We start from the raw sequence: 24,890 nt of genomic DNA on the forward strand, positions 1-24,890 counted from the left end.
ATTGAACCACCGAGACCAAAGAAAAGGTCACTTTGATTGACCCATATCTGGTTAAAGGAAGGAGTTGAATTGCAGTGGATCATTTCTGATGACCCACTCCTGGGTTTTGGAAGCATCATGAAGTTGTGTTTTGTTCCCCTGCACAAGAAAAAGGAAGTTGTGACAACCATTTGTATGAAAGGACGTTTCTCAGCAAGAAATTTGACAACGATCCGTGAGTTTTCAGCAGTTTGGTCACTCAGTCTCTCCCAGCTCCTTTATAATTACTTCTGGCATCAGTTTAAAAGCCTGAGTTTCAATGCAGGTTTACCAAGACGAAACTGAATTGGCTTTCCAAAATTGTGTCTAAGCTGTAATGGTTTGGGTATTACGCGCGTGCACACAGTTGTGGGTTCAGTTGAGTTAATTAAGGTGTTAAATTATTAGTAATTATTAATAAATATATTATTTTTTAAATAAGACTGTCTTGATGAATTTCAATTGCTGGTCTGCAACATAAACGACCTGCTAAGATTGTGATCCATATATAGTATAACTCTTGATTATCCGAAATGGTCAGAAAGATGTCGGATAAACCTTTTTCTGGAGAACTGGTCTTTTTTAAAATAAACAGCCCAGTAGCAACAGGAAATCGCTTGTATGAATAAACAAGGGAAGGGTTTTTAAGCATTAAAATAATATTTAATTCTTACCAAAAAAATTGCTGGCTACAACGCTGCTGCCCACTGCTGATCACCAAAACCTCCCAACCGCTGCCAGTTGTCTCAGGGAGACTTCCCAGACTGGTGAAACATTCACTGGTGAGTCGGCAGGCTCCCGTCTCCCCAGTCACCAGAGTGCGATCCCAATCCTGAGTCCAAATTCTCCCCTAAACTTATTGCACACCTACACTGGTAGTAGGCCAAGGGGAATGTTCAGCATTGGGAGATCCAGTGTGCGGTAGTAGGTCAAGGGGAAAGTTCAGCATTGGGAGATCCAGTGCGGTAGTAGGTCAAGGGGAAAGTTCAGCATTGGGAGATCCAGTGTGCGGTAGTAGGTCAAGGGGAAAGTTCAGCATTGGGAGATCCAGTGTGTGGTAGTAGGTCAAGGGGAAAATTCGGCATTGGGAAATCCAGTGTGCGGTAGTAGGCCAAGGGGAAAGTTTGGCATTGGGAGATCCAGTGTGCGGTAGTAGGCCAAGGGGAAAGTTTGGCATTGGGAGATCCAGTGTGCGGTAGTAGGCCAAGGGGAAAGTTCGGCATTGGGAGATCCAGTGTGCGGTAGTAGGCCAAGGGGAAAGTTCGGCATTGGGAGATCCAGTGTGCGGTAGTAGGCCAAGGGGAAAGTTCGGCATTGGGAGATCCAATGTGCGGTAGTAGGCCAAGGAGAAAGTTCGGCATTGGGAGATCCAATGTGCGGTAGTAGGCCAAGGAGAAAGTTCGGCATTGGGAGATCCAGTGTGCGGTAGTAGGCCAAGGAGAAAGTTCGGCATTGGGAGATCCAATGTGCGGTAGTAGGCCAAGGAGAAAGTTCGGCATTGGGAGATCCAGTGTGCGGTAGTAGGCCAAGGGGAAAGTTCGGCATTGGGAGATCCAATGTGCGGTAGTAGGCCAAGGAGAAAGTTCGGCATTGGGAGATCCAATGTGCGGTAGTAGGCCAAGGAGAAAGTTCGGCATTGGGAGATCCAGTGTGCGGTAGTAGGCCAAGGGGAAAGTTCGGCATTGGGAGATCCAGTGTGCGGTAGTAGGCCAAGGGGAAAGTTCGGCATTGGGAGATCCAGTGTGCGGTAGTAAGCCAAGGGGAGAGTTCGGCATTGGGAGATCCAGTGTGCGGTAGTAGGCGAAGGGGAAAGTTCGGCATTGGGAGATCCAGTGTGCCAGGAAGAAGAGGAAATGCCACTGAGCCTGATGTCCTGCTCCTGAAATGAGGACAATCATTGTTCTAATTTCACGTTGAATTAATTTTTTTTCAATCTGTGAAGTCATTTCGGATCAAAATATATTTTGGATAAATGAGGATTTTGGAGAATCAGTGTACTATATACTGTTTTTCAGATGATATATGGAATTGATGTCTGTTTTGCCTTTGATGGCATTCTACCCAGTATCTTGACCCAGATATAATCTTTCTATGATTATTTGATCCTAATGGACCTCTGGATTTGGCTGTTCCTTATTTTGCAGTGTAAAGGATGGTATAGTCCACACATGTCAAACTTTGGCCCGCAAGATCATTTCAAAAGTGTATTAGAGGTGGCCCGCCCTGCAGCGAGAGCCGATGCTGTTTTTTGGTAATGTCACCCCCACCATCCTCCCCTTCATTGCACATCCTTCCCCATTGTAACACGAGAAGTTTGTCGATGTCATCAGCCGGCAAGCCAGTTGGAAGGCTCCCCGCACAACCAGTCACTTCTCCCACCTGTCGAGCGGTGCGGTGGATTGGCGAGCGCCTGTGATTTCCTGTCGGCGCGACGGGCATGGCAGGCTGCACACGACCCCCCCCCGCGCGACTGGCACCGGACGGCCCTTCCACAGCGCGAGCGCACTTCTCCCGGTCGCCACAGCCTTCAGCGCTTGCACCCGCGCGGACCCCAGGGACGGCTGGTTCGGCCCTGCACGTGAAGAGAGAGATGGTGGCTGTCCGCAAAGGCTGATCGGCAGCGCGCTGGGCCTGAGTGGGTGGGTAAGCAGGGGTGGGCAGAGGGTGTAGGTGAGGAGTAATGGGCAGGGGAAGTTATGGTGGTGTGAGGGGCAGTTGGAGGAAGGGATGAGTAGAAGGAGGGGTGGATAGGGAAGAGGTAAAAGGGGAGGGGCAGGGCGAGTAGGGGAGGGGTGATTAGAGGGTGAGAGACAGGTAGAGGGAGGAACAGCTTGAGGGGAGAGGCAGTAGAGGACCGTGTATAGGATGGGGTGGGTAGAGGCAGAGCGAGTGGAGTGAGGGGTGAGTAGAGGTTGGGTAAAGGACTGGTCAGGTAGAGGGATGGTGGGTCGAGGGTGAATAGAGGCCTAGAGCCTGAGGAGTGAGCAGGAAATGCTGAGTCCTGATGCAGGCCAAAATGGACACAGCCTGTGAATGCTGACTACATCTCCACAGGGACCAAATAGGTTTCCCTCAGGTCAAGCAAAGGGTGAACTTGAGCTACCTACTCCTGACCTGTAACATTATCCTCCTAAAGTTGTATCCTAAAGTTTAACATTACATATGTTGAAAGAAGAGAAAACACGCAGATGTTGAACATTTTCAATAAATATTTAGTTCGGCTCTCGACTTAGTCCAAGTTTTTAATTTTTGCCCTCCATGAATTTGATTTTGACACCCCTGGTATAGTCTGTGATGTAGAAGTGATGCCCAGTGCTGTTGAAAGGTGAAACTAAAATGAATGTTCTTTCTGTTTGTTTACTCAGTCACTGGGCCGTGCACAAGATCTGTTCCGTGGTTTCACCTCATTATCACAGTTTGAAGCTTGTGGCCGAGGGGATCACCATAGCACACAAAGATGTGCTCTAATCCCAGGTAAGAAGCAGCTGAAATGTCCAACCTATTCAGTATAAACTCATCCTTGCCCCAGTAACCTATGAAAGTAGTATCTTCCACAGAATTACACTGCTTCTTCACACTAAAACAGATCATTTAGTGCAACTACCCTATGCTGGTGTTTGTGGTGCAAATTAGACATATACCACAGTAATGGGCCCTTTTTTGCTCACTAGTCTGTGCTGTCCATGTACACCTTGTTGACCCACAATCCTGGTACATTTAGAATGGTGGAAGGAAACTGGAGCCCCTGGGGAAAACCCACACAGACGAGGGGAAAATGCACAAACTCCTTAAATTCCTCATGGAATTTGAACCCCGGACCTGATCGCTGGCACTGTAACAGCATTGCACTAACTGTGCTGGCCCAATTAGCATTCTCTCACCAATTTTCTCGAGATCCAGATTGAGTAACAATCCACATTGTTGGATGGTTTTTGAGGGTAACTCCATGTGGCTCTCAAATTCATAGATACAGAGGAGAGAAGTGGACAAGCTCGCAAGAGTGGAGTGTCGGGGAGCATTGGCATTGGAAGAGGGTGGTCAATTGTTTCCCATCCACACAAATCCTTGATCAGTGAGGGAAAAAAAACTGAGTAGGTTGGGCTTAACAGAAGTTCCCACTGTGCTGTGAGGTGACAGTCGTTCAATCAATAGTCCCACGTTACAAATGAAAAAGGTGGCAGGACCAGCAGGGTGAGAAAGGGGGTACAATTTGGTGGCTGTTTGTATAGATCTTTCTGACAATCATTCAATTGTACAGTCCCTCTGGCCTGTAAAATATTTTTAAACCATTCTCAATTTCCAAGTAGCTAATGTTGGACCTTTCTGTTTCCTCATACACTGAAGAGGATGAATTAGTATACCTCACCATGCAATGTGTAACACTGACTTCTTTTGCGACCCCTATCACATGGAAAAGGAACTAAGTCATGTTTGGTAAAAACAAGTTTAAGTTCAGAAGTTCCAGGCTACAGGAATGCATTGCCAGGGGAACAGCCAGGCCTCTCAGCAGCATTATGGGATCACTCCCATGAGCCTGTCGCCCCCCAACCCAAAAAAGGAACACACATGGTTTGAATAAATGACAGTTACTGGTTTACTTGCTTGGTTTGGGCAGCATTTATTTTAGCAGCTTTGCCTTTAGCAATGCTACATAGAAGTAATATCAGCCCAGGTTTTTGTTTGATAATCAGAATTTCTCATTTTTAAAAATTGGAAATGACTTGGTAACATGCAATTCAGTGAAGTCAGGGTAGCCAGCAGTTGATTATCTGCCAAGGAAACACCAGCAGATTCATCCAATTTACTCTTAAACCTTGCTAAACAAAAATCCACCATCGGCTCACCTGGCCGCTGCAGAGTCACTTCTTTAATATCACCAGCCTTTCCAGCAGCCTCTGCCAGCCAGTGACACAGAGATTCATTTCTGACATGGGAGGTTCATTAGGAAGGTTGACAAGCTCAGTATTCATAGTGAGGTAGTAAACTGGATTTGACATGGTCCATACGGGAGAACCAGAGAATGGTGGTGGATGATTGCTTATCAGACTGTACACCTGTAACTAGTGGTATGCCTCAGGGATCTGTGCTGTCCATTGTTGTTTGTCATCTATGTCACTGATCTGGATGATAATGTGATAAATTAGATCAGCAAGTTTCCTGGTGACTCAAAGATTGGAGGCATTATGGACAGTGAAGAAGGCTTTTAATGCTTGCAGAGGGATCTGGGCTAGTTGGAAAAATGGGATGAAAAATGGCAGATGGAATTTAATGCAGACAAGTGTTCTAATAAATACTACATTGAGATGCATTTTGGGAGGACATGCACGGTAAATGGCAGGGCACTGAGGAATGCAGTAGAACAGAGGGATCTGGGAATTTAGATACATCATTTCCTGAAAGTGGCATTACATGTGTACAGGGTTGTGAAGAGAGCTTTTGACATATTGGCCTTCATAAATCAGATTATTGAGTATAGGAGTTTTTTTTAAAAGATATTGGTGAGGCCAAATTTGGAGCACTGTGTGTAGGTTTGGTTACCTAACTACAGGAAGGATGTCAAAAAGATGGAAAGAGTGCAGAGAAGATTTATCAGGATGTTGCCTGGACTTCAGGAATTGAGTACAGGGAAAGGTTAAACAGATGAGGGCTTTATTCCTTGGAGTGTAGAAGAATGAGGGGAGATTTGACAGAGGTATTTAAAATTGAGGGGAATAGCAAGAGTAAGTGTGGGTAGGCTTTTTCCACTGAGGGTAGGTGCAATACAAACCAGAGGAGATAGGTTAAGGGTGAAAGGGGAAAAGTTTGGGGGCCATTAGAGGGAACTTCTTCACCCACAGTGGTGGGAGTGTGGAACAAGCTTCCAGCTGAAGTGGTAAATTAATGCAGGCTCAATTTTAACATTTAAGAATTTGGACAGGTATACGGGGCACGGAGACTAGCTGAGGTCAATGGGACTAGGCAAAAAAGTAGTTTGGCACAGACTAGAAGGGCTGAAGGACCTGTTTCTGTGCTGTAATGCTCTATGGTTCTGTTTCTCTGTGCCGCTAAGACATAATTTTCTCGCCAACCCTGTCTCATGATTTATCCCATCAAATTTTAATTTTGGTTAAAAGATTCTCCATACGGCCACTATCCCTGAGACTACCCATACAAATCGCTGCTAAAGGTGTCTACCCACTGTTCATCGCCTTTTTCTCTAATTTCTTCACTGGGGATCTCAGAGGAACAATAAGATCTCCAACCTGCTGCTGATGTTTTATCAATAACTTTTCATCTTCTGACACAGTTGTCTTGTCATGCAAGAAGCATTGGAATTGGTTTAACTTGGCTTGATTCTAGTTCTGGCTTCAGAGCTAGAGTTGTCTTTGATCTTACTGTATCTTTACTAGGGTGACTTCCTATGACTGCAATCAAAGCCTAATTTCTTTAGCAATATATAACATACAGTATGCAACAATTTATGACAATTTTACAAGAGCACCTGCTTGTAGTCCCTGAAATAAACCTAGAACACTCCAATTTCAACTTTTATTATAACTTTAACTTCCATTTCACAGAATTTATTTCAAATAATATGTCTTGGAGAGTCAGTAAGCAGTGGAGAATGCAACCTTCTCTCCATCAAAATATGTGAAATCAAGACTATAAAACGATACTTTAGGTCTCTGGTCAGTCAATTTTGTTGGCAGGGAAAAGATTTAAAAGGAACGGAAGAGTACTTTCACACAAAGGGTGGTGGGTATATGGAATGAGCTGCCAGAGGAAATGGTAGAAATGGGAACAATTCTATTTTTCAAAAGATATTAAGACAGCTACATGGATAGGAAAGTTTTGGAGAAACATGGCTAAATTCAACCAGCTTGGATGTTGGTTCAAAGGACCTGTTTCTGTGCTGTAGAATGGAGATGCTCAAATTTTTTTTTTTGTTTGGGGAAAGTAGATGAAGGCTTGAACTTTGGAATTCTCAGGGCAATGAGTGGCCAGGCTAGTGTTCTAATAAATACTACATTGAGAGGCTTCTTTGTGAAGTGAGTACAGGCAAATGAGGAAGCAGTAGGATTAACTAAAGACATAAGCACATATTACCTTTTGGAAGTAAAATTGCAGATAGCTATCACTTGGAGAATAAGTAACTGTCACCCAAAGCCTTTTCAGTTGCTTTATCTTTGGTATATTTGGATTGTTCCATCCAAATGTCCTGAGTGCTTCAAGGGTGCCACAATCTAAATTTCCAGGATTACGTCCCAAGTAATTAAATTCATGCATTTGATTTAGACTCTCAGACCATTTTCCTTTCTTCCATGAATGAAGTCATCTTTCCTAATGCCTTCACAATTTTTTAAACCAGAAGTAAACTTTATTTGTTTAATAAAGTCCTTGTGTTTAAACATTATTTAATAAAGGGAAACTGTTCAAAGTCTCTTGGTTTTGTATCCATACATGTTCATCACTGTTCATTGTTACCACACATGATCTTATCCAAAAAGCAAAGAAGCAAATGTAAATCATTCCAATTTTACACCAAGCCACAGTAGTGACAACTAAAAAGGCTACCACCCCTTTGGGAGACAGTTACTTATTGCCTGAACACTCAGAGGAATTTCAAGGCTCCTCTAAAAGAAGGAGAGAGGTTAACTGGCTTGTGGATGATAACTTGTAAAATTATGAATAATTTCCCCTCCCCATTTAAATCTTTTATTTCTGCACAAAATGTGACTGAATTTTAATTATTTTCCCATCACAGGCAGAGGGATCTTGGGTAGAGGAATATCCAGTAACCTATTAAGAGGATTTAAACATGAAGTGGAGCAGGCAGCTGGGGACACTTTTCCATCGAGAGCAACACTGCAGTGGAGCTATGAGCAAGGCAGGTAAGGATTTCTTTGTTTGAGTGGGAGAAACCATTTAACGAAGGAGTATGATGTCTTGATACAGCAAAGGTGTAAAGACGCTGAATGTTTTGATAGAAAAATGATTTGCAGATTGATAAAGTAGATATGCATGCTAACTCTCAGTTCCAGGGACCAGAGTTCAATCTTCCTCCCTGGTGCTGTTTGCACAATCTTTATTACTGTGGGGTTTACCCTAGGTGCTTTTGTTTCCTTCTGTATTTCAAAGATATGTGGATTTGCTGGTTAATTGGTTTTTATAAACCATCTCTGGGGTTGGATGGGCATGTGAGGGTGAGTAGATTACAGGGAAATAAGGTGTGGTGTGGGACTGAGATTGCTCTGAAAACCAGCATGGACTGATGGGCCCAATTAGTCTCATACGTTGGTAGAAAATGAAAGTAGAATGTCAAAATGTACCAAAACCTATTGTGCATGCACATACAAGAACAAAGAAGGCAAGGCCTAAAGGACCTTTAGGCCTAGTAGCAACAAATTCACCAAATCAATGGCGACTTGAACAAAACTGGTTTTATTTTCTTAATATGTAACTTGTTACTATTAATTTAACAACCTAAATTAACCCCATTCTAATTCTAAGCACATGTGTATGTGATATTTGTGTGTTTAGGAAAGTTCTTTTTCAATGTCCAATCATTCACTTTTCTCCAAGTTCACTGGTATCGGACAATCATCCATACTTGAACAGAATTGAACAGATATTATTCACCAGGCTTTGATGTTTTAACTTGAGTTGTTACTGCTCAGGAAGGTCTTTGTTGGTTTCAGAGATGTTTGTTAGACACAAACTGATAATCTTCAATCAGCAACTGTAGTGTCTTACCAAAGAAACTTGCCCCCTCTTGGATTTTTCCAAAAGATGATCTCTTCTTCCAGGTTACCACAAGCAGTTCTTTTTCCCCTATTCCAGGAGAAACACAATAACCAGCCACAACCTTTGGAATTGATTACAGAGATTTAGAATAGGCTGAACTCTGAACTCAAAACCCATCTTGAAATAGGATCTTGCAGCAGGTCTGCCACTTGCAGCCTTCTCCACTAGTTCTCCCAAACAATGAATGTTTTCTCTCTGTTGACAAAACCGCGTGGCCCCACTTAGGACAACAAACATCAAACAAAAAGGTAAAACTCTGACACAAGTTTAGCAGCAAAACCGACTTCTCAGTTCTTGAGCCTGGACACTGTTCAAACATGCTGGTCCATTGACACCTACTTGTGAAACTCTCACAAGCACTTCCCATTGTCTCTGGAAAGCTAAATGCAGACATAGCTCTTGCATGGCAAATAAGATGTTTGTTTGTGAAATGTGACCTAACAAATAAACCTCACAATCTTATAGATATATAAATATTTTATATTTTTTCATAATTTTATTAACAAATTCTGTAACATCGCCAGACTCTTTAATTTAACTCTCAAACATCTAGTGATGTATTTTGTTGTGTATAATTCTCACGCATTGTTTTCTCTCACTCCCCTGGTTTTAGAGGTAGAGGGACAGGTCCTGAGCCATCCCTGAGCAACATTGAGGAGCTTGAGTCTCATGTGAAGAGCTTGGAGATTGGACAAAGCTTGCAGGGGAGGGGAAGATTCCAAACATCTTCACCTGTTCTTTCATCAGGGGGCTACCAATTGTCTGTTGGAACAGCGGAAAAAAAAATCTGTGGGTGAGTTACTGGAACTTGGCGTGCTGTTCTGCAGTGGATGGGGTGGAGAGACCTGATTGGTTGTGGATCTGCGATTAGTGGCTCCCTTGTTTGAAGTGAACAGAATTGTTCAGTGAACTTGAAGGATGGAGGGAGTTCTTGCTACTTTTGTGTAGTGTGATGGAATATTTGGGAATGCTTTTGGGAGAAAAATGGGTAAAATTAGAGAGGGTTACATACATAAATGTATTTTAAAACAGCTTAATTGAAATAGTGAAGAATTCACATTTAGTGACTTAACAGAAACTATGGAGAATGCTATGTACATTTCACAAATATGTGCTAATTGAAATGATGTCATGAAATGATCAAACTATTTTCTTGGAAGAACAACCAGAGCCAGGTTGTCTGTTTTGGACCTTTTTGCAAGACTTTTGACATTCATTAATTTATCTTATTGTAAAAGGAGCATCCAAATTTTTCTGATCTTGTTATGTCAAGCTAGATACATTTATCTGAGATAGAAATTTATCAATCTGACCTTCATCTCCAATAAATTCTGATCTATACAAGTTGAAATTTTTTAAAAACTTTAAAAACATCATTAATTTCTTTAGGATTATGTAATTGCCTTAATAGCATTAATTATTCTGGAAGATTCTTCAGTTTTTAACTGCCAAGCTAAAACTTTGAGCACTTTCTCCTAATTCATAATATCTTCATTCTATCAATCAATTTTTCAGACCTATACATCTGAATCGCATTAAAATGAAACTTTTTTTATTAATTGCTTTATTTTCTCATCTGAAGTTTTTTTTGTAATACCTTTTCCAAATTCTGTATTTTTCTTTCTAATTGATTAACTTGGTATAATCTTTCTTAATTTTTAATGTAAAACTTGTATGTCCTCTTAAATATGCCTTTAATGCACCCTAAACAACAAATTTATTAATGACAAAGTTTGAATTTAATTCTAAAAACTCCTTAATATGCTTTCTTATAAAATCACAAAATCTGTCCTTGTGTTGAATTTAATCACCTTCTATAAACTGTTTGTTCTTTTCACAAAAATACATAAATGATTAAAAGTTGCAAATTATCAGATAAAATTATGGCCTTATAATCTGTATTCATAACATTTCCTTGTACTTGTGCCAAAATTAAAAATAAATCTATCCTAGAGTAAGAATCAAATATTATGAATTAAAAGAAAAGTGTGGTGGTGCACATCTCTTAAGCAAACTGGCCCCGTTTCTACTGCCATGGTGGCGGGGCAGCTACAGAAGATGGTGTCGTTGGGGCTTACTCATTGCCTCGTGGCTTAGTCCACAGCTCACGCCCTGTGTGACGGGATGATGTCACTGATGCGTGGGGGTGGAACTGCCGCGGGCCATAAAGGGGCACGCGCGAAATTCAAATAAACTGTTTTACTGGAAACCCCACCAAGTTCAGTGGTGTGCTTTCTGTGTTGTAGCAGCCGCTACAAAAGTCCCTTTCTTTAGGGTTTGATCTCCTCCAAATATCTATTAAATTCAAATCTTTCATAACATTCAAAATTGCTTTAGCTGCTTTTAGTTTGAATAACTGATTTGATGGTTTTATCCAACAATTAAAATCCTCCCTTTTTGATGAGCCTTCGCTAAATACATAAATGAATCTCAAATAAACCCTTCATCTATATTTGGTGCATAAATATTCATCAAAGTCCAATCTTCAGAATAAATTTGACAATTTACTAATACAAATCTTCCCACAGGATCAATAATCACTGAATTTTAATAGGTAACGTTTTTTAAAATAAAATTGCTACACACCTTGCTTTAGAGTTAAAAGTAGAAGCTACCACAGGTCCAACCCAATCTCTTTTTCATTTTTGATGTTATTTCTCAGATAAAGAGTTTTCTGATTAAAATTAGAGTTGATTGTGGTGCTTGCAGGAGTTGAAGGAAATCACTGCTACCACACTGAAGGTCATTAACAACTTTTTAAAAATATTTAGCGCGCCCCGTTAAGGGCAGCATGAGCTCAGTCACCTGGTGCATTGTGACATCATAATCGCTGCCCAGGGCACGCGCTGGAAGGGATGCTGGAGTCAGAGAGAAACCTCTGATGACGCCATTTCCTCATGGCTGCCTCACCACGTGGCAATACGAGCGGAGCCAGTTCGCCATGAGGATGTGCGCCGCCACACAACACCCCCCCAGAACCGGCTATGCGTCCTGTCACTTTGGTGGCCGGCCCCGCTGTGCACTGGCTGTGACAAGTCCAAATGAGTGGCATTTAAGTGGTCCACAGTAAACAGTTCTTCCCTGCTCCCACATCTAAAGTGAAAGTTCCACCTGACTGCCGGAGAACCTTGTACAGCCCTTCGTATGGGTCCTGTAGGAGGGCCTTCTGTGGTCCTCTCCGGACGAACGCAAATTGCGCCACATCCAGTTCTTTCGGTCGATGGGGGTGGCGGGGTGAGGATGCCCAATCGTTTACTGAGGTTCATGAGCTGCTCACCTTCATTGTGTGTCGTCTTGGCCTCCGAGCTGAAGAATTCACCTGGCATGGAGAGTGGCGCGCCGTAAACCATTTCTACTGACGAGGCTTGCAGGTCCTCCTTGGGCGCCATCCTAATCCCAAGGAGAACCCAGGGCGACTCGTCCACCCAGTTGGGTCTGGAAAGTCTTGCCATCAGAGCAGACTTTAGGTGTCGGTGGAACCTTTCTACCAACCCGTTAGACTGTGGGTGGTAGGCTGTGGTGTGGTGTGGTGCAGTATTACCCCTAAAAGCCTTGCCAGCTGCGACCACAGTGCAGATGTAAATTGGGCACCTCTGTCGCTTGTGATGTGCGCCGGCATGCTGAAATGAGAGATCCACTGGCTGACCAAGGCTCCAGCACACATCTCCGTTGACGCCTCACGGACCGGGATGGCTTTCAGCCACCTGGTTGCTCTGTCCATTATGGTAAATGGGTTCTGTGACTCCCTGGACACTGGCAAGGGGCCCATGACATCCACAAGGATATACTGGAACCTCAGTATTGCTGAGTCAAAATGTTGAACAGGGGCCTGCATGTGCCTGTGGACTTTAGATGTCTGGCACCTGATGCAGTTGCGGGTTAGCGCTGCCACCTCCTTGAGGCCATGCCAGACAAATCGTTGTGCCACCATACGCACGGTAGTCTTTACTGAGGGATGGGCGAGATCATGGATAGAGCTGACGACCCTAGCTCTCCACTCCTGTTGGCAGGGTGGAGTCAGGAAGCTGGATATCTTTGAGCTGGAGACCTAAGATGGTGGACCGGAGAGCTTTAGTTTTGGCGTCATGCTGCTGAGCCTGTGCTAGTTGTGCATAGTCAAGGTCCGGCGGATAGCTGGGTGGGAGACTCCATCCGCAACTACGTTGTCCTTGTCCGCCCGGTGCTGGAAGTCTGTAGTGAATTCAGATACTTAGGACAGGTGGCGCTGTTGCCTGGCCGACCACGGGTCCTTGGCCATACCCAGTGCTTGGGTGAGGGCCTTGTGATCGGTAAAAATGGCAAAAGTCCTGCCCTCCAAGAAGTATCGGAAGTGGCTCCTGGTCGAACGCACTGTATTTAAGCTCAGGCAGCCGCAACTGCATACTGAAAAAGGCCAGCAGGTGCCATTGCCCATCTAGCCACTGTTCCAGTACTCCCCCGACCGCAGTGGTGGAAGCGTCAACTGAGAGTGCCTTGTTGCTTCCGGGTACGGGTGCGCCAACAAAGTCACGTCTGCGAAGCCCTATTGCAGCGAAGGCCTCGTTCACCTCCTCCGACCAGGCCTTCTCTTTCGTCATGATCAGCATGAAAAGAGGGCGCATGATGTGGGCGGCATTGGGGATGAATCTATGGTTAAAAAATTACCATTCCCACAAATTCCTGCAGGCCCTTGAGGGAGGAGGGTTTGGGAAAATGCTGAACGGCTGCCACTTTCTCCGGTGCCGGAGCTGCCCCAGACACTGAGATGGTGTGCCCCAGGAACTGCAATGTCTGTTTCCCAAACTGGCATTTGGCCTTGTTGACCGTGAGGCCGAATTCTGCCAGCCAGACGAACATGGTACAGAGATGGACCTTGTGCTCTTCGTGTCTGCGGCTGGCTACCAGAGTGACATCTAGGTAGATAAAGACAAAGTCCAAATCCCTACCCTTTGAGTCCATGAGGTGCTGGAACATCTGGGCCGCGTTTTTCAACCCGAACGGCATTCGGAGGAATTCAAACAAACCGAAAGGGGTGATGATGGCGGTCTTTCCAACGTCATCAGGGTGGACCGGGATCTGGTAGTATCAGCACACCAAATCGACTTTTGAAAAGAATCACATGCTGTGGAGGTTGGCCGCGAAGTCCTGGATATGGGGGACTGGGTACCTGTCTGGAGTTGTGGCGTCATTTAGTCGTCTGTAGTCTCCTGATGACTTCAGGACCATATGCAGTGGCGCTGCCCAAGTGCTGTCCGACCGCCGAACGATGCCCAACTCTTGGAACCTGGAGAATTCCTCCTTTGCCTGTTTTGGCTTCTCCGGTGGCAGCCGTCTAGCTCTGGTGTGCAGCAGGGGGCCTTTTGTGGAGATGTGATGGAAAACTCCATAGTGGGGGGAGGCGACATCAAAGCATGGCTCCAGAATGGCAGGGAACTCAGTGATAAACCAGGGTTTATATTGGGGTAGGTGAGGGTGGAGACAAGGGAGGACCCAGCCATCTGAACAATACATAGACAATGTATTTCAGTTCACTGCAATAGTTAACATCATTCAGTTTTGATTTTACTTTGCTTGATCCAGAAAATTTTGCTCTGAGAATATCACACGTTGGGAACAAAATTAACACTTTATTTCCTGGCTTAAAATTCCTTACTTGAGTCTTCTAGTCAAATAATCGCATAATTTTACCCTGAGCCATTTTTAAATTCTCAAGCCAAAGTCCACACTTCTTGTAATCTACCTTTAAATTTAGAAACATAATACAGCAAATCCAATTATACATTCTCATTAACCCACTGTTCTTTTAACATTAAAGGTCCTCTAACCTGATGTCCAAACACAATATCAAAAGGGCTGAAACCTAATGAATCCTGCACAGACTTTCTTACTGTAAATAACAGTAAATGAATACCTTTGTCCTGATCCTTTTCATTCTCCAGACAATAAATCCTCATCATATTTTTAAGAGTAGAATGAAATCTTTCCAAAGCTCCCTGAGTTTCAAGATGGTATGCAGATAAAGTGATCTATTTAAATAAATCAACTGCTGAAACAGTCCTAACATTAAGTTATTTCCTTGATCAGTCTGGATCTCCTTGGGTAATACAAAAACTGGGGGGGGGGGGAAAAAAATTTGCAACACCTTTACCTCACTCTTTTTGCTTTAATATTTCTCAGTGCTACAGTTTCTGGATATCTGGAAGCCATTCAGGTAATTGTTAACAAATACTGATTGATTAAAAAATTTTGTTTTAGGACGGGGACCCAGAACCCACAGTAACCCTCGTGCAAGTTTCCCCAACAACAGGAATAGGTTGCAAGGGAACTACTGGAGGACCCTGGTTAGGTTTCCCCACAACCTGACAAAAGTGACAAGTCCAGCAACAGTTTAGCACATCCTTCCTCAGACCAGGCCATAAAAATTGTTTCAAAATTTTATTCATGGTCTTTACATCTAGATGACCTTCCCAAAGGTGTACTGTGGACCAAATTTAAAATTTAATTCTGGAAGGCTTCAAGAATGACCCTGATAAATCACCACCCACTCTTAATTTGCAGGAACGTCACAAGGTCTCCATTTCCTCACTAACAATTCACCCTTCCTTAATCATCTCCTCATCCACAGCCTTCTCTCTCAAGTCAGAAAGATCAGAATCTGTCTTTTGATGCTCAATTAACTCCTTCCTTGACCAAGACAAATCCTGACTCTCAAATTTAACCTGCTCTTTCTGGACTATTTTAGAAGTACTGAGAAAGTCTCTATCGATAAACTGGATCTTCCTCTGCTGTCATCATTTTCTTAGACAAATACCTTGTCACAGTACATGTAGGATGTATTTCACAATCTTCATCAACCTCATCCTTGGCTTATTTGTTAATCTCAAAACTGACCCAACTTTATCCTCTGCCAAGTCATTCCCTAGTAAGAATGAAATTCCTCACATGGGCAATTTTGAAATAATTCCTATGACAACCAATCCTTTAACTAATTCTGAATTCAACACTATTTTTGTGCAGAGCTATTGATTCTACATCTTCTTCAACACTTCTAATCAAAGTGGTCTCTCCTGTGTCCATCTTTTGATCAAGAGTTGAAACATTCTCCAACAACAGTGACTGGGCAGTCCCTGTATCTCTGTCAAGAAGAAAGAATTTCACTACTAACACCAGGGTAATGCTTCAGAAGAGTTTATTAGAGCGAGATATCTTGGAGAGCAGTCCCTGTAACAGCCAGGGCTCAGCCCTGAGCTACACAGTTGCACAACTCTATCGTTTTTCCTTTGTATTGGCTTCGTGGACAAAGATTTATGGAGGGATAATGTCCACGTCAGCTGCAGGCTCGTTTGTGGCTGACAAGTCCGATTCGGGACAGGCAGACACGGTTGCAAGGGAAAATTGGTTGGTTGGGGTTGGGTGTTGGGTTTTTCCTTCTTTGTCTTTTGTCAGTGAGGTGGGCTCTGCGGTCTTCTTCAAAGGAGGTTGCTGCCCGCCGAACTGTGAGACGCCAAGATGCACGGTTTGAGGCGATATCAGCCCACTGGCGGTGGTCAATGTGGCAGGCACCAAGAGATTTCTTTAGGCAGTCCTTGTACCTCTTCTTTGGTGCACCTCCGTCTCGGTGGCCAGTGGAGAGCTCGCCATATAACACGATCTTGGGAAGGCGATGGTCCTCCATTCTGGAGACGTGACCTACCCAACGCAGTTGGGTCTTCAGCAGCGTGGATTCGATGCTGTCGGCCTCTGCCATCTCGAGTATTTCGATGTTGGAGATGAAGTCGCTCCAATGAATGTTGAGGATGGAGCGGAGACAACACTGGTAGAAGTGTTCTAGGAGCCGTAGGTGATGACGGTAGAGGACCCATGATTCGGAGCCGAAAAGGAGTGTGGGTATGACAACGGCTCCGTATACGCTAATCTTTGTGAGGTTTTTCAGTTGGTTGTTTTTCCAGACTCTTTTGTGTATTCTTCCAAAGGCGCTATTTGCCTTGGTGAGTCTGTTGTCTATCTCGTTGTCTATCCTTGCATCCGATTAAATGGTGAAGCCGAGATAGGTAAACTGGTTGACCGTTTTGAGTTTTGTGTGCCCGATGGAGATGTGGGGGGGCTCGTAGTCATGGTGGGGAGCTGGCTGATGGAGGACCTCAGTTTTCTTCAGGCTGACTTCCAGGCCAAACATTTTGGCAGTTTCCACAAAACAGGAAGTCAAGCGCTGAATAGCTGGCTCTGAATGGGCAACGAAAGCGGCATCGTCGGCAAAGAGTAGTTCACAGACAAGTTTCTCTTGTGTCTTGGTGTGAGTTTGCAGGCGCCTCAGATTGAAGAGACTGCCATCCGTGCGGTAGCGGATGTAAACAGTGTCTTCACAGTTAAGGTCTTTCATGGCTTGTTTCAGCATCCTGCTGAAGAAGATTGAAAAGAGGGTTGGTGTGAGAACGCAGCCTGACTTCATGCCAATGTTAATGGAGAAGGGTTCAGAGAGCTCATTGCTGTATCTGACCCGACCTTGTTGGTTTTCGTGCAGTTGGATAACCATGATGAGGAACTTTGTGGGGCATCCGAGGCGCTCTAGTATTTGCCAAAGCCCTTTCCTACTCACGGTGTCGAAGGCTTTGGTGAGGTCAACAAAGGTGATGTAGAGTCCTTTGTTTTGTTCTCTGCACTTTTCTTGCAGCTGTCTGAGGGCAAAGACCATGTCAGTAGTTCCTCCGTTTGCACGAAAGGCGCACTGTGATTCTGGGAGAACATTTTCGGCGACACTAGGTATTATTCTATTTAGGAGAATCCTAGCGAAGATTTTGCCTGCAATGGAGAGCAGCGTGATTCCCCTGTAGTTTGAGCAGTCTGATTTCTCGCCTTTGTTTTTGTACAGGGTGATGATGATGGCATCACGAAGGTCCTGAGGCAGCTTTCCTTGGTCCCAGCAGAGCTTGAAAAACTCATGCAGTTTGGCATGCAGAGTTTTGCCGCCAGCCTTCCAGACCTCTGGGGGGATTCCATCCATACCTGCTGCTTTGCCACTTTTCAGTTGTTCATTTGCTTTATATGTCTCTTCCCGGGTGAGGACCTCATCCAGCTCTAGCCTTAAGGGCTGTTGAGGGAGCTGGAGCAGGGCGGATTCATGGACTGAGCGGTTGGCACTGAAAAGAGATTGGAAGTGTTCTGACCATCAGTTGAGGATGGAGATCTTGTCGCTGAGGAGGTCTTTGCCGTCTGAGCTGCGCAGTGGGCTTTGGACAGGGTGAGGGGCCGTACACAGCCTTTAGAGCCTCGTAAAAACCACTGAAGTTGCCAATGTCCGCGCTGCTGGGTTCGTTTGGCGAGGCTAGTCCACCACTCATTTTGGATCTCCTGGAGTTTGTGCTGAAGATGGCTACATGCGCCACGGAAGGCTCGTTTCTTCTCTGGCCAGGACGGCTTTGCAAGGTGAGCCTGGTGGGCAGCTCGCTTCTTTGACAGCAGCTCCTGGATTTCCTGGTTGTTTTTGTCGAACCAGTCCTTGTTTTTCCTGGAGGAGAAGCCCAGTACCTCTTCAGTGGATTGCAGTATGGCAGTCTTCAGCTGATCCCAGAGGGTTTCAGGGGACGAGTCCATGAGGCGCATTGCATCGTCGAGCTTTGCTTTGAGGTTTGCCTGGAAGTTTCCTCTCACTTCGTCTGACTGCAAGTTTCCAACATTGAACCTCTTTCTGGGGGCTCTACTGTTCCTGGAGTTTGGCTTGAAGTGAAGGTTGAGCTTGCAGCGAACCAGCCGGTGGTCAGTGTGGCATTCTGCGCTGGGCATGACCCTGGTGTGGAGCACATCTCGTTTGTCTCTTTCTCGCACCAGGACGTAGTCCAGGAGGTGCCAGTGTTTGGATCGGGGATGCATCCAGGTAGTCTTCAGGCTGGCCTTCTGCTGAAAAAGGATGTTTGTAATGACAAGCCGCTGTTCTGCGCAGAGCTCCAACAGGAGGCGCCCGTTGTCGTTGCACTTGCTGACAGTGAAGTAAACAACCTAGTTTGTCAAGTCATCAGAATGGGTTACAATGATAATAAGTTGATCACATCCCGGGAAGTGAAGGTTGTTCAAAGAACATACTGTGGTTAATGTATTTATTAGAAAACAAAGAAAGTTATCTCGAGATGTTCTTTAGCAGACTTTAATGTTATCTGGAGTTGTTCTTTTTGCAAGCAGCACCCGGGGCCAGAGGACCTTGTGGTTTCCCCCTTTCTGACTCATTCCATTTTCACAAACAACTTTTATATCATGCCACTAACCCCTTAAGAGTTACTCTGCCATCTACAGTATCCTTCCATTTTGCAAATTTCTTCCACAATCTCTGAGAATTTTAACTAGCACTTGGGAAGTTCCTTTTTAAAAAAAATTTATTTAAGAATTTTACAAAACCGAAAAAATACAAGGTATAATCTAAAACTACCCCCTACTACCCCCCTCCCCAACCCACCTATCTGACCCCCTACAACCCTCCCCCCTTTGGAGCTTTTTTTAAAAAAAAACACAGTAATATCAGGTTATAACAGGTGCCATCCTTTTACATCTTTCATCACAAATAAAACTTTTACTTAACATCTAAACCCATACATTCCAGATACAGACTCCACATTTTAACAAAAGAATAATTATTCTGCAAATTGTATGTTATCTTTTCCAAATAAATACATGATTGAATTTCATTATGCCATCTTTATATACTCAATTCAACATCATTTTTCCATGAAACAGCTATACATTTTCTAGCTACTTCCAATCCTAAACGTATAAATGCAATTTGAGGTTTCTCCAATCACAACCTGCTGTAATTGTATTCAAATATCTCAATAAACATACCCATGGATCAACATATAAATCTATTTTGAATAAATCTCTCAAATTTAATTACTTTTTCCCAAAAGGGCTTAACCTTTGTACATTCCTATATTGAATGTAAGAAAATACCTGTCTGTTCACCACACCGAAAACACAAATCTGACACTCTAAATCCATATTTTTTCAATTTTTCAGGAGTTAAATATAACTAATGCAAAAAGTTACAATTAATTAAACTATATCCTACATTAATTAATTTCGTAACACTACCAAGACACATATCAGACCACTCCTTTACAGATATAGGAATAGATAAATCCTTCTCTCATTTATCTTTTTTAAATATATCCACCTTCTTCATCTTTTCCTGTACTAACATATACATTTCTGAAACAAATCCCTTTTTCCCCTTATCAACAATTAATCTCTCAAATTTCATTTGATCAGGTAATATTAACTCTTTACCAAAACATTCTAACAATAAATCTCATACTTGATGATAAGCAAATAAAGTATGATATACCAAACTTCTCTCTGTCTATTAAAAGAAATAAATAAACCGACTTCAAAACAGTCCTCCACTAATATCATTCCTTTTGATTCCCAATCTTTCAAATAAGGATTATTCCTAGAAAATTGAATTATCTGATTCTGATATAATGGTGTCTTAACTGAAATTTTACCTGTCGATCCTATAAGTTGATTCCATTTACACCATACCCCCATCAAATGCTTCAATACTGGGAGTTTATACTGCTGTAGAAGCAATGGATTCCATTTGTATATAAAGTGATGTATGCTACTTTCCTGAATTTGGTCCATCTCCACCTTCGCCCACAACTGAGGTTGATCAATATCAAACAATCTATTAATAAACTTTAATTGTGCTGCTTCGTAATAATTCTGAAAATGTAGTAATTGAAGGCCTCCTAAATCATACCTCCATGTCAGCTTCTGCAAGGAGACTCTAGACAACTTGCCTTTCCATAAGAACAAATGAACTGCTTTATTTAATTCCTTAAAGAATTTTCCTGTTCTAGCACTCAGAATAAATTGAAATAAATACTGAATATGAGGATATATATTTATTTTAATACAGTTTACTTGTCCAATCAGTGTTAATGGTCACCCCTTCCATCTATTTAAATCAAATTTAATCTTATTTAATAAAGGCATATAATTTAAGCTGTATAAATTTTGATATTCTTTATCCACTATTACACCGAAATACTTAATTTTATTTGACTATTTAAACATCATAAGCGGTTTACAATCTGAATAATCTTCATCCAATATTGGTAATAACCCACTTTTATACCAATTTACTTTATAGCCGGAAATTACCTCGTATCGTTTCCACAAATTTTGTAATGATTCTAAAGAACTTTTAGGATGAGACTAATGTATCAACACATCATCTGCAAACAGATTAATTTTATACTCTTGCCCACCAATTGTAATTTCCTTAATATTCATTTCTTGCCTAATTGCTTGGGCCAAAGGTTCTATAACTAAAGCAAATAAGGCTGGTGACAGGGGACAGCCCTGTCTAGTTGATCTGAACAAATTAAATATAGGTGAAATCTGTCCATTCGTCACCACCCGAGCAGAAAGGATTAGTATATAATGCTTTAACCCAACCTTTAAAGAGTGGTCCAAATTTAAATTTTTATAACACCTTAAAAGTTTTGATTCCACGCAATTGAAGGCCTTTTCCATGTCTAGTACTAGTATCATTGGTTGGTTGAGTTGCTGCCTTGAAGCATTAATTATTGTAATTAATTTAGTAATATCATCAGCTGAATACCTATTCTTGTTAAATCCTGCTTGATCCACATGTACTAATATCAGTAAGAAATTAGCCAATCTGTTTGCTAATACCTTTGCTACAATCTTGTAATCTATATTCAATAAAGATATTGGTCTATATGAAGCTACTTTTAATGGATCTCTGTCTTTCTTTGGTATAACTTATTAATACCCTTGAAAATGACTGGAAATAAACCTGTAAGTGGCTTGTTTAAGTACATCTGTATATACAGGAAATAACAAATCATAAAATTCTTTATAAAATTCCATTGTAAATCCGTCTTCTCCAGGCGATTTTTCACTCTGCACAGATTGTAATGCCTCCTTAAGTTCCAAATCAGTGAATGGAGCATCCAATACCTTACTATCCTCTTCCTCTAATAAAGGTAAATTTAAGTTAGCCAAAAAAGATTCAATCTGCTCCATATCCGAAGTCCCTTCAGATGTATATAAATCCCGTTTTTTTTTAAATTTTATTTTTTTATATATCTGTGAAATTCATCATTAATATCCTGTGGTTTGTAAGTTATCTCTGAATTTCTCCTAACTGCATTAATCATTCTAGAAACTTGTTCATTTTTCAACTGCCAAGCTAAAACCTTGTGAGCTCTTTCACCCAACTCATAATAGCACTGTTTTGATCATTGAATCATTTTTTCATAAATGTAGGTTTGCATAGTATTATATCGAACCTTCAATTTAGATAACTGTATTTTATTATCCTCTGTTGAATTTTCCTGAAATTTCTTGTCTATTGTTACAATTTCTTTTTCTAAATTCTGACTTTCTGCCATATATTGCTTCTTCACTTTGCTGTATTACTCATAATCTGGTCCCGCAGATATGCTTTTAAAGTATCCCATAAAGTAAACTTACTCTGAACTGAACCTTCATTTGTTTCTAAAAAGAAACTAATCTGATCTCTTACAAACTTAGTAAGTTCAGTTTTTTTTAACATTTCATTAAATCTCCAATGATAATTAATTTCTGCTGCCTCAGCAACACTACATGAAATTAACAATAATGAATGGTCAGACAGAATCCTACTCTAATACTCAGCCTGTCGAATTCTGCCTACAAATGTGCTGATAACAAAAAAGAAATTCTATTCTTGAAAACGAATCATGACTAGCAGAATAAAATGAAAAATCTTTTTCGGTCGGATTCATCTGTATCCATATTTCTACTAAATTTAAATTCCCCATCAACTCAGTTATTTTTTTTCGCCATTTTAGTTTTCTTCACAACTTTTGGAGATTTATCCAACAATGGATCCAAGCAACAGTTAAAGTCCCCTCCTTCTATAATATTCTCATTTGATTGATTCAAATAAAAAAATGCATCAGTAACAAATTCTACGTAGTCTTCAATCGGTGCATACAGATTCATCAAAGTTCAAGCTTCTGAAACTATTTTACAATTAATCTTCAAGACTCTACCTGCATTAGTAGAAAGAGATTCTAAAATAAAAGGCACTTTTTTATGTATCAAAATTGCTACTCCTCGAGCTTTGGAATTAAATGAAGATGCTATCACATGACTGACCCAATCCCATTTCAACTTCAACTGTTCTTTCTCAGTCAAATGAGTCTCTTGTAAAAGTGCAATGTTCATCTTCATCATCTTGATATAATTCAACACACGTTTCCTTTTTATTGTATGATTAAGCCCTTTAACATGAAATGTCGCAAAATTCAATGCACCCATTATTCAGAATGGCACCCAGTACAACAAACCCTTACACAAAATATAAACTCCTTTTAAAAAAAAAAAGTCTAAAGCTACCAATATATAAAATTGTATTAAAAAATCAAATAAAAAAACCCTATATAGCGCCTTTGAAAGACTACACAAAAGAGTCTGGAAAAACAACCAACTGAAAAACCTCACAAAGATAAGCGTATACAGAGCCGTTGTCATACCCACACTCCTGTTCGGCTCCGAATCATGGGTCCTCTACCGGCATCACCTACGGCTCCTAGAACGCTTCCACCGGCGTTGTCTCCGCTCCATCCTCAACATCCATTGGAGCGCTTTCATCCCTAACGTCGAAGTACTCGAGATGGCAGAGGTCGACAGCATCGAGTCCACGCTGCTGAAGATCCAACTGCGCTGGGTGGGTCACGTCTCCAGAATGGAGGACCATCGCCTTCCCAAGATCGTGTTATATGGCGAGCTCTCCACTGGCCACCGTGACAGAGGTGCACCAAAGAAAAGGTACAAGGACTGCCTAAAGAAATCTCTTGGTGCCTGCCACATTGACCACCGCCAGTGGGCTGATATCGCCTCAAACCGTGCATCTTGGCGCCTCACAGTTTGGCGGGCAGCAACCTCCTTTGAAGAAGACCGCAGAGCCCACCTCACTGACAAAAGGCAAAGGAGGAAAAACCCAACACCCAACCCCAACCAACCAATTTTCCCCTGCAGCCGCTGCAACCGTGTCTGCCTGTCCCGCATCGGACTTGTCAGCCACAAACGAGCCTGCAGCTGACGTGGACTTTTACCCCCTCCATAAATCTTCGTCCGCGAAGCCAAGCCAAAGAAGAAGATATATGAAACATTTAAAAACCCTAACAAAAAAAAACATTTAACTGGTACACCCCCCTCTATTAATCGGGTGTGGTCAAAACCACTAGTGGCAGACAACTTCGGAAGATTAAGAGTTGTCCACCCCCCACCCACCCCTCCCAAGCTGATAGTCCAGTAACAAAAATTTTTCCATGTTCAGACATTCAATTCACAGCCCCCATGGCACCAGCAACTTGATCATCATCTCCAATCTCAATCAATTTCTGCTCCTCCACATTCTTCCTTCCATTCCCATTCTTCTTTGAAGATCCCTGCAATTTCAGCTGTTTCTACAACTCAGAACTATTTGGATTATTTGGTAAAGAGTTAGCAAATGTCAAAGCATCATTCTCATCCTCTAAAAACTGAGCCTGAAAATAACCATAAAACACTTTCAATACAGCTGGGTACCTAAAAGCAAATCTGTAAGCCTTCTTCCATAACACCACCTTTGCTGGATTAAATTCCTTGTCTCCTTATAACATCCTGACTCAAATTGGCATTAAAAAAAACACTCTGTTACTCTGGACCACCAAAGGTCACTGATTTTGATGAGCCTTCTCCATTGCCAAAAGTAAAATCTCACGGTCTTGATACCGCAAACATCGAATAAGAACTGCTCGTCTGGGAAAAGTTTTTGCCATATCGCTCTATCCAACTCCAGCCCTTCCTGAAACTCATCTTCTCCTGACATCTCAGGTATCCATTTCTGAAAAAACTTCACTGGGTCCGTTCTTTCTATGTCCTCCGGCAATCCTACTCTCTTAACGTTATTACGCCGACTCTGATTCTCCAATGAATCCATTTTCTTCAAAAATTCTCATTGCACATCCCAACCCGTAATACAATGTTCCACTTAGTCCATCCTATCCATATATCTTTCCACCTTGTCATTGCAATCACGAAACGCCCGCTTGATTTCTTTA

General features: G+C 42.3%; 1 protein-coding gene across 8 annotated transcripts in view; it reads left to right on the forward strand.

Annotated features, from left to right (window-relative positions):
- LOC138753926 (piwi-like protein 2) overlaps positions 1-24,890 on the forward strand; it is a 135,849-nt gene that overhangs the window by 28,310 nt on the left and 82,649 nt on the right. For 6 of the 8 annotated variants that reach the window (XM_069917494.1, XM_069917493.1, XM_069917496.1 and 3 more), the window contains exons 3-5: positions 3,384-3,492; positions 7,763-7,889; positions 9,416-9,595. In XM_069917494.1, coding sequence (XP_069773595.1) covers positions 3,384-3,492; positions 7,763-7,889; positions 9,416-9,595 — 416 coding nt within the window. Of the gene's footprint in view, positions 1-3,383; positions 3,493-7,762; positions 7,890-9,415; positions 9,596-14,964; positions 14,993-15,843; positions 15,953-24,890 lie in introns of those variants that run through there. The other 2 variants (XM_069917497.1, XM_069917499.1) reach the window with 2 other exon arrangements.

The sequence above is a fragment of the Narcine bancroftii genome, chromosome 2 (assembly GCF_036971445.1).
Source record: "Narcine bancroftii isolate sNarBan1 chromosome 2, sNarBan1.hap1, whole genome shotgun sequence".
Taxonomy (NCBI): Eukaryota; Metazoa; Chordata; class Chondrichthyes; order Torpediniformes; family Narcinidae; genus Narcine; species Narcine bancroftii.